Raw genomic sequence first — 10782 nt, forward strand, 5'->3', positions numbered from 1 at the left:
CACAGCGGATGGAAACTTTATATCTGCAGTCAGGTGTCGGCCGACTCTCTTCGTGTCCTGTTAAAATGAAAGCAGCCGGCAGGACAGGTCAGTGTGTCCCGCAGCATTACAGGTCCACAGAGAGCCTTACATGCTTCACTGGAAAAACGGAGATGCGGACAGTTGCTCTTTAGAACTTTATGGGTCTCCCCTCCCCCCCTATCTTTGCTCCACAAAAGAGGCCTTACCCCCTCATCCCCACCCACAAGGAATTTCTCAGGCATTGCTGGGTTCTCCATGACAACTGTGTGCTTAACAAAGCATTTCTCTTAGGCATTCTTCCTTTCACAGGGGAGAGAGAGAAGGGGAGGAGGGGGGACAACAGTCAAAGGAGGGAGGGAGAGGAAGGGGAGGACGGGGATAAAGAGGGAGGGTGGAGGAGCTCGAAATGATGGGAGGGAACAGTGGAGGTTGCAGGGGTGAGAGCCATAGACCCGGGCAGATAGGAGAAAAATGGGAAATGGTGACAGGCAAACAAAAAGAGGGAAAGAGAAACAGGATCAAGGTGATAGGTGATGTTAAAGGGATAAAAAAAGAAAAGAAACAGTGCTACAAACATTCCACGCAAGCCTGCGAGTGTGACTAACGCCATCCAGGGAGGGAGGCAGGAAGAATAGAAGGAGTTAGCCGTTACAGATGACTCGAGCTTCGTAAGCAGTGACTTTGATTCCTGCGAATCGAGGGCAAGAGGAAAACCGAAATTTATCAAACATAAAGAGCACAGGCTCTACTAATTATATGAGAGTGTGGAGAAAAGTAATCAGGGCGGTCCAGCTGTTGAGGCCCACACACACACACACACACAGAAATATACCAGATATGTGCAGCTTGATGGGCTAGTGTAACAGAAGACAATCCCCTCGAGAAAGTCCAACCGCAGACAGCTTAAAGGTTTAATAGATCCTAATGAAATTACACACACTGTGAATGAGTTGGCTGTTATATACATGGCACTTGGTGCAGCAGAGTCCCCACCATTAAAATTCCTGCCATGTAGTTTTATCTGACAAAAATAAAAAAGCCAACATGGAATTCAAGCGTCTGGATATCTTATGTGCCAAATTATCTTTTGAGAAAAAAAAGGCAAAATCTTGACTCATTTGAGCATATTTGTCGCCTTCCCCAGTTGGTCGAGCTTAATGCCAGCGGCTTTGGCTCGAACACACATTTGACAGAGTAGCAGCTTAACCTTGCAGCATCCGCAGCCACTTCAGACTCACACTTGAAAGTTAAAAGGGTGTTCCCTCCATACAGTGACCAGACAGAGACAATACCCGCTGTCCACCATGTAACTTGAGCGCCTGCACAACCCGCAGTGCGATGTGAGCTGAATCGCTCTGCCGTCTTTAGTGGTGGAGGCGTGTTTGTCTGTTAAATTTTAGCACTCACGCTTTCAAAGTGGGGGCACGGTGTTGGCTCGGAGTCAGAATATGATTAAAAGGGACAAAGTGTCCTGGTGTCACACTGGGGATGAGGTGGGTACTATGTTCTAGCAGTTCGCGGAGTATAAAGCTAAACCGTGCCAGTCACTTTAGAGTGCAACAAATATGCAGGCAAATGAGCGGACCTCACATTTAGCAGTGTGAGATAATGATTAGCTACACTTTCTATATGAAAATTAACAGGGCTTTACGGATGAAAGAAAAGCAGAGAAACAATCTCTGCAATCAAATGCAAACACCTATTTATGCAGGCTCACGCTTGCCTGGGAACGGTAGATGAGGCCCCGGGTATGTCAACACTAGTCTGACAGATCTAAGGATACAGATGCAGAATGCCTAATCCCATGGATGAAAACCTGTGTCTCATGCTGCAGTGTGATGGGAATCTCTTCATAACACTTAAGCGACATGATATAAAACATGCAAGAAAAAAAAAGTCTCCATTTTGTCAAATGCTGAGTTGCAAAACAACAGTTTCCTCAAAGCTGAAATCAAAAGACATAATCCCGATTCTGTGTTTATGAGTCTATTTTCACCCACTCAGGCTCAAATACCTGCACACCACTGCTGTAAATCTGGTTCCTTCACTGGCTAACATAATTAAACTGTTATGATTACTAATTTATGCAAGTGCACACAGCCAGTAAGATCCCCAGGCTACGTGATTGTCAGATGTATTTAGTATTTAGTATTTAGTATTTATTTATTTATTGTCATTGTCAAGAACAATGAAATTGCGTTTGGGGCTTCCATACAACCCAAAAAAAAGAAGAAAATAATAAATACCCCTTAAAACCCAAGTGTACATATTTAACCCAGTGTGACTCCAATGCAATAAGACAATCCTTAGCAATAATGTTCGTAGAAATTCAGACAAAGACCTGAGAAACATGACAAAATACAACAATGCAACCCATTCAATATTATTGTACTGTGAGATATGATATCAGATATGATAGTTATCTATTTAAGAAAGAGGGGGGGGGGGGGGGGGGCAGGAGGGGGAAGAGAATAAAGATATGATGCACCAATGCAGACCAGTTCATTGCTATTAAGAAGTTGGATATGGTTATTGTCCGTGAGAGGGGGGCAGAGAGTTCAGGAGCCTCACAGCCTGTGGATACAGGCTGTTGGCCAGTCTGGATGTTCTGGCCTGTATAGACCTGTACCTTCTCCCTGAGGGCAGCAGATGGAAAAGGTGGCGCGCAGGGTGATGTTGGTCCCGCAGGATACTGTGCACCCTCCTCAGACAGCGAGTGGGGAAGATATTACTGATCTCTGGCAGACTTGTTCCAAATGTATTGTGAAGAACCTGCTTATTGGCTCTGAGTGATTGTAGTGCCAATTTGAATAGCAATGAGGGACTACTGTTGCTGCTGGATAACATGTATTTCCTCACTAATTATCATAAAGAAATCCACGGGCATATCAAACCCACCTGAAGAAATCTTAGCAAATCTTAGCAAGATAAAGTTTGATCACCTCTATGAAAGCAGATATTAGCCCGTCCCGGGTAATCATTTCTGAGGCAAGCTTTCCAAGTCAACACTTTCTCCTTCTGTTTACTGTGCATGAGCTCTTTGTACAGATACTGTTTCATTTTGGCCACATCACTTTAAATGTGGTTTAGTTTCAACATTTAGCTTTATAAACACTACATCCTTCCATCCTCTTCCGCTTATCCAGCTCAGAGTCGCGGGCGGGCTGGAGCCTATCCCAGCCGCCATAAGGACAGGTCGCCAGTCTGATGCAGGGGTAACACAGAGAGACAGAAAACTATTCACAATCACACCTATGGACAATTTAGAGTCATCAATTAACCTAACCCCACTAACTGCATGTCTTTGGACTGTGGGAGGAAGTGGGGTACCCGGTGAAAACCCACGCAAACCCCATGGAAAACATGCAAACTCCACACAGAAAGGCAGGTGGTGGATTTGCTGCCTGGGCCTGCTTGCTGTGGGGAAACAGTGCTAACCACTGCTTCAGAAGGCCAATGTCGTCTGATAGTGATTTATTACATATACATATATATACTGTACTGGCATGTATGTTGTCTGATATGAAAACATCTTTTTACAAAAACAGTAAGAAAATAAAGTTTAGGTCATTTCTAAACTGTGTATATCACATCACAGAATGGTGGTGAGGAGTCATTGCTAAATGGTAAATGTACTAGTACTTACACGGCACTTTTCTACTTCTACTACAATTCTCACATTCACACAGACTCTATCCCATAAAGCAGGCGCTAAACACACACTCACACTCTGATCGGGAGTAATTTGGAGTTCAGTGTCTTAATCAAGGACACTTGGCCGTGCTGACTGGACGAGCCTGGGATCAAAGCCCTGACCATCCCGCTGGCAGATGACCCGGTCTGAGCAACAGCCACTGCCCTTCTCATTGCGATACATTTCTAACCAGATTGTTAAACACTGCACATTTTTTCATTTAATAGTTGGGCTCTTCGAAACTCATTCAGTGAATAATTAACCTGCAAAGCACAACCGGGGATCGTTTAATGTTCTTTGAATCACACTGCTCAGTTTATATTTTTAAGAACTAGACCAAAAACTGTATGTGCAGTTTGCAGCACTTTGTATATTTCATGTGGTTTTCCTAAATGCTTAACTGTGCAACAAGGAGGTCTTTTCAAACTTTTTGTCGTGCTGAACTACAGTACAAGTTAGGAATTTTAGTCAGTATGGCAATATCAAAATCGACAAAATCCAACGATCACTTCAGCAGTTATTTATGACATTTAAGTCACAGACTGTTTTATATCTGAGATCACTCAACAACAATCCGAGTGGAAGTGATGTGAATAATATTTTGAAAAGATAAGCGACACTCAGTGCAAAGGGATATTTTACCAAACCTAACTTCGGGGGGATGGTGTGGATTATTTAAAGGTTACCTTCTCAAAGATGGTGCATATGAAACACTTTAAACTTAAAGCAAAGTGTTGCCACATTTAAACTATTACATCTATTTCGGTGTGAAGAGCGGTGCCCAGAGGTGATGTTACTCACAGTCCAACAACGTACAAAGGAGCCCATCAAAAATCGTCCATCATAAGGGGCCTCTTAAACAGTAGCATAAAGAGAAAGATAATGGGAAGACCTGGGAGGTCCCTGGAGGGGAAAGCCTTTGAAAATTGGGGTCAGCAGGATCTATAGAAGGAGCTCATATTTCTGCCCCATCTCCTCCTCCAGCAGCTCCTGTCTAATGACTTTTCTGCTGGTTTACAGTACCACTGTATTTTCCAACTTGTATTCACTGTACATACACACAAAAAACTCCTTCACCTCCCCTCTGTCCTCCAGCCTTCCTCTATCTCCTTCTGTCTCCTGCAGGGGTGCTGACACATAAACCCCAGCAGGTGCTGGACGCACTGGGGGGACCACGGCCTCTAATTGGTCTTTGGTGGAGTCACAGCTGTTACCCCCAACCACAGCCTGGTATGAGCTCAAGCGCCTGCCCCTTAATCGACGGCTTACCATTGTTCTCCAGAGAGTCGAAGCTCAGCTCAAATCTATCAAAACGACTACCCGCGCTAACCAGTCCGTGCAACACCCGTCAGCCAGCGAACGCACACTTCTGCTGCCATCAAAGAAGACCAACACAAAGGTTTCTGCCAGCCTTAATCTGCTCTTTTCCTGTTAAATTGCTATTTTCATCTTTAACCTTCATGTCCAATCTCTTAATACTGTTCCCAGCTCCTTTCCCCCTCTCTTAGCTTGTGCCAAGGTCAAAGAGAAGGCAGATTTACAGCAGATCACACTGCGTCAAATAAGCTCCAACAGAGGGTAAAAAAAACACCGTCACCACCCCTCCTTCCCATCGCCCCTCTCCACCCACACACAACCACACACTTTTTTTGGGTGCAATTTAGGTTCAGTTTCATTGAAGGAGCAAATAAAACTCTGTAATTTGTGCTGACACGCAAAATGAACAGTGCAGGGGAGACAGACAGTTCAAGACATGCAGAGTAAGAAAAAGAGAACAACTGAAGAATGTCTGGAGCTCATTTGAGACCTGCGTGACATTTCCTTTCCCAATTCATGAACAGAAAAATCAGCAAATTTCGTCGATGTGAACTTTATGTGATTCAAAAGCATCATCAAACCAGGATTATCAGTTTTCACCATCCTGGCTGCTATTGAATGTAAGCATTTTCTGTCAAATTAGAACAAAAGAACAGGGCTTGACACACACATCAACTCTTCATTCAAACAAAAAAAACCCCACACTAACAAACAAAATAAAGCTGCAGATATGAACCATTATTGAATTATGCCTTTCATTGTATGACGGAGTGGGCATGACGGACAATTATGGGACATGATCAGTCTGCCACTGGAGACTCTACTCACTCAGACAAACAGCTATTTATATCTTGACAATAGACTGAGCTAAACCAGGATTGTGTATATAACCAGGGGACTAAAATACATGTGTCAGAAGTCCCCCATTAAATCAGCCAAATTAAACAATTAATAAGAAAGGAAATGCTTTAGTGCACTTTTATGACCCTGAGTGATTTTTCCTGTAAAGTGGAGTGAATTACAAATATGCTTCAATGAATATTAATCCTCCTTCATGAATATTTCTATTATAGGAGAATCACGCTGGAATACTCAAGCCAAGAGAGACACACTTAAGCCGTCATCACTTCCATTACCCAGTGAAATGGAGAGAAAATGTAAATGAAGAGACACTACGCGTTAATAGAATCAGTAAGAATACACCCCTGTAAGCCTGCACTCCCATTACTGCGCTTTTTTTCATTCACTGGGTGGAGTGGAGGTGGATTACAGAGAGTTATCTAACAATCTCACCTGACACTGAGATCCTCATGGAGGCCTCCAGGGGCCGGTTGTTATCCAGGGCCTGGCTCAGCTGGATCTCTCCCGTGCTTTGGTTCAGGAGGACCAGCTTCAGCTCGTTTCCCACGTCAAAGCTGTAGTGCAGCTGATCGGAGACGTCTGGGTCGTACGCGGGGATGCGCCCGATCACTCCAGTGGGAAAACTGCTCGATTTGTCGGTCACATAGTTGTTAAAGATGATCTGGAAGTTTTTGAGGACTGGCGTGTTGTCGTTCTTGTCCACAAGTTTGATGTGGACTGTGGCTCGGCTCACGAGAGGCGCAGAGGTGGCCTGGACCACAATGACGTACTCAGACCTCAACTCATAGTCCAGGTCTATTAAAGCAGTCAGCTCTCCGGAGAAGATATCCAGCTGAAACACCTCTGGGATGTTTCCCTCCACTATCTGATACATAATCTGTGCATTGCTGCCTTCATCTGGATCTGTGGCTGAGATATGTGCAACCACGAGGCCTATGGGGCTGTTTTCCTCCACCATAATGTCAAACTCGTCTTTCTCGAACACAGGAGGGTTGTCATTCACATCTAGGATTGTTACTTGAATGTTTACTGGTGTTTTCAGGGCAGGGATACCTTTATCTACTGCAAATGCCTGCAGGGTGTAAATGGGCACATTTTCTCTGTCAAGCCTGCGCAGAGTGCGAACAATGCCAGAGGTGGATTCAATTATAAAGTCTCCATCGCCATCCTCCCCACCCTGGAAGGTGTAGAAAACTCTGCCATTGAGGCCAGAGTCTCTGTCTGTGGCAGAAACCTGGACCACGCTGGTGAACACGGGCACGTCTTCCATAATCGCACCAACGTAGTGATCTCTGAGGAAACGGGGAGAGTTGTCGTTCACATCGTTCACAAGTATCTCCAGGTAGGTGGTGTCAGATTTCTGTGGGATGCCGTTATCCCGCGCAGTGATGGCCAGCGTATAGGAAACCTGGTCCTCGTAGTCCAGTTCCATCTGCGTGGTGACAGCTCCCGTGTCGGGGTCGATGTCAAACTGAGGGATGCTGTCATCCATGAAGTAGGTGATGCGCGCGTTCTCGCCCGTGTCCTCATCTGTGGCACTGATGACGACCACGGTGGTGCCCACGGGCTTGTCCTCATTAATGCTGACGGTGTAATGTGAGCTCTGAAACACGGGCCGGTGTGTGTTGGCGTCAGTGACGTTAACAAACACCTTGGCGGTGTCAAAGCGGGTGCCGTCGCTCGCCGTGACAGTGAGGACGTACTGGCGTTCCAGTTTGTAGTCCAGAGGCAAAGCCAGCGTAATGAGCCCACCCCCGCTCTGGCTCGTGATGGAGAATCTGTTGCGGGTGTTTCCACTCGCGATCTGATACGTCACCACGCTGTTGATGTCCTGGTCCACAGCTGACACGGTCACCACGCTGGTCCCCACGGCCGCGTCTTCATTTAGTCTCATGTAATACGCCTTCTGCGTGAACTCTGGGTTGTTGTCGTTGACGTCCAGGATCGTCATGCTGATGCTGGCTGAAGATGACATGACGGGGTAGCCGTGATCACGTGCCTCCACTCCGAAGTTGTAAAAGTCCACGCTCTCCCTGTCCAGCTCGGCTGCGACTACAATCCACCCCGTGCTGTTATTGATGGAGAAAGGGAAGTTTGGTGTGGTTTCAGTGAGCCGATACTCCAGCCTGGAGTTTTCTCCAGAGTCTGCATCGACAGCCTGGATGTGGATGATGGAGTAACCCAGCGGCACATTTTCCAGCACGGTGGCCTGGAATGGCGTGCTGACAAAAATGGGGGCGTTGTCGTTAACATCCAGCACCTGCACCGTAACCAGGCCGCTGATGTTGGACAGCGGTGGGCGTCCCCCATCCTGAGCTCTGATTCTCAGCGTGTATTCTTTGTTTGCCTCATAATCCAGGTGGCTCACCAGGTCCATTTTACCTGTCTGAGCATCGATATAAAACTGCCCGCGGGTGTTTCCGCTCATGATGCTGAAGTGAACGACAGCGTTGCTCCCTCTGTCCTGATCTGTTGCGGTGACCTGCAGGATCTCTGTGTTAGGGGTCATGTCCTCGGGCACCTGGACCACGTAGCGCTTTTCACTGAACTGAGGAGCGTTATCGTTATCATCTTCTACCACAATGTGAACAGTAGCTGTGGCGCTGCGGGGCCCGGGGTCACGACCTTGGTCATTCGCCTCAACTAACAGCATATAGGCTTCCACCTCTTCTCTGTCCACCAGCCCCTTGGTGCGAATTACGCCAGACCTGGAATCAATCTCAAAGACATCATTGGACCCATTATTGTTGAGGATGTTATATAGGATGTTCCCATTAATGGGGGCATCTCCGTCTGTCGCCCTCACTGTTAACACCTCATAGCCTATTTCTAGGTTCTCCCTGATACTTTCCTTATAGTCCTGTTGCTCAAACACAGGGCTGTGATCGTTAGTGTCCCTGACTGTGATAGTGAGTGTGGCCATGGCTGTGCGCCGGGGTGTGCCGTGGTCCACTGCGGTCACACGAAACACATGGGTGTCTTTTGTTTCCCGGTCCAGCACTTCTACTGTAGACACAGCACCGCTGGACGGGTCCACAGCAAAAAGATGGTTCGAGCGGCTGTCAAAGAGAGCTTCAATAAAATACTCCAGCCTGCCTGCCTCGCCTTCATCCACATCCACTGCTTTCAAAACAACAACAGGAGTCCCGGCGGGCTTATTCTCTGCCACAGACACTTGATACATTGGTGGTTGAAACTGGGGGCTGCTGTTGATGCTTCTTCTACTCCTGCTTAAAATCCCTGAATCAGACTGAGCTGCCCTTTGTAACAGCTTCTCTATGTGACCCTGCCTAAAGGGGCCCTCTCCCACACGCCAGTGGATGGAGATGGGACTGACTTGAACATTCAGCCCACTACCTGTGAGTACATCACAGAGGACGTCCAGCTCCAGGAGAGTGTCCTGCCTCCAGCACAGCTTCTCAGACACAAACAAGTTCCCGTCGTTGAAATAAAACTCACGGCTGTTGGTGACTTTGCAGCGGATCGGAGGGCCAGGCAGTAGACCTCCCACTGGGAATAGAGCAGAATCTGCTCGGTGGCACTCTAAGCTGTGATGGCTGTGGGTACTGAACAAAGTGAGGACCTCCATGTCCCACTGAGGTTTTCTTTTACGCGTGTTTGAACAGTTCCTACCGTGTACATGCACCTGGTACTGGCTGGTGAGGAGGTGCCTGTAGCCGGAGTCCGCGCAGTCCTCCACGGTGTACAAGGTGAAGGGGTTTGAGCGCAGCGAGGGGCACTTTATGGAGCCCGAAACAAACACGATGCCCGCTACCGCGTCAGTCTCCAGGAACCCCTCGGTGAATTTTGGAGCCAGCACCTGATCCAGAGTGCACCGCGCGCCCCGCTCCGCGCCGGCCACCACCGCGCTCGCTCCGGCATCCTCACCGATGTGAACAACGTAACAGCGGATCAGTGGGACCAGTTTACAACAGCAGAGTAACAGCAACAAATCCCATTTAACGAAGTGCATCGCTCCTCAGTTTGTGCGCCCGTGTGGCGAATTCTGCGGCTCCTAATTTCTTTAAACTTTCCACCGGTAAGTTTCCCTTTGTTGAAGAAGAGCCATGCTCTCAGCGGGCGCACTCCTCTCCGCTCACTCCGGCTGACGTTTTTAAGAGGTTAACCCGCAGTAACCTTGGCCGGAGCTGCACTCACATCCACACAAACGCACACACACACACTCACACACGCCAGCTACAGCAGCAGCAGCAGCAAAACCTCCGCTCCGTCCGCGCAACTCAGCTTCAATGAGAAAAATGGCTCCTCATTATAATAAACCTGTGTGTGAGAGAGAGAAAGAGAGAGAGAGAGGGAGAGAGAAGCTCTATAGGGGTCTGAGGACTTGACAGAAAGCCTGCCACTGGAGATAAATGGAAACTTCCCATAAGCGTCATTAATTAACGCAGAACAACAGCAGCAATTCAGAGTCGGATTAAGGAGTTCATTAGACAACATTCAGTTCATTAGTATAGTATTAATGCTGCACTCACTAATAACAATTAAGAAGAACCGTTTTGATCACGCCCAATACCCACCACTCACCTCCGGAATGGTTTGGCTCATTAACCGGTCGGAATTCCTTAAATTGTGGGTTTTGGCTGACCTTGTTTCAACCCAAGATAAGTTGCATTCTCGGGCTCCTGTTAAAAAGAGGAGGATTACATTTCAGCTACATTCAAGTCATCTTTGTTTAGCGGCTGTTTTCTTCAGATCCACTAATTCCCGTGCTTTGTTTTCCCGAAGGCTTCATTCACCTGCTCTTACTTAAAGAGCAGTAAAAGCAACATCCGAGAAACACACGAATCACAAGAGGCATTCGTGCAGATAGGCTCCAGAAGTTAGGAACTTTTCAATTTACTCAAATATTCAGAGCAACACATATTAAT

At 47.1% G+C, this 10782-nt stretch overlaps 1 protein-coding gene across 3 annotated transcripts in view; it reads right to left on the reverse strand.

The window, feature by feature from the left end:
* The window catches only part of celsr2 (cadherin, EGF LAG seven-pass G-type receptor 2), a 70661-nt gene extending 60795 nt beyond the window's left edge, over positions 1-9866 (reverse strand). For all 3 annotated transcript variants that reach the window (XM_085354193.1, XM_085354194.1, XM_085354192.1), the window contains exon 1: positions 6326-9866. In XM_085354193.1, coding sequence (XP_085210319.1) covers positions 6326-9866 — 3541 coding nt within the window. The remainder of the gene's footprint in view (positions 1-6325) is intronic.
* Between the last annotated feature and the right edge of the window lie 916 nt (positions 9867-10782).

This window comes from Diplotaxodon limnothrissa, linkage group LG5 (assembly GCF_057381915.1).
Source record: "Diplotaxodon limnothrissa isolate DT_005_m linkage group LG5, D_limnothrissa_male_GT1.1, whole genome shotgun sequence".
Taxonomy (NCBI): Eukaryota; Metazoa; Chordata; class Actinopteri; order Cichliformes; family Cichlidae; genus Diplotaxodon; species Diplotaxodon limnothrissa.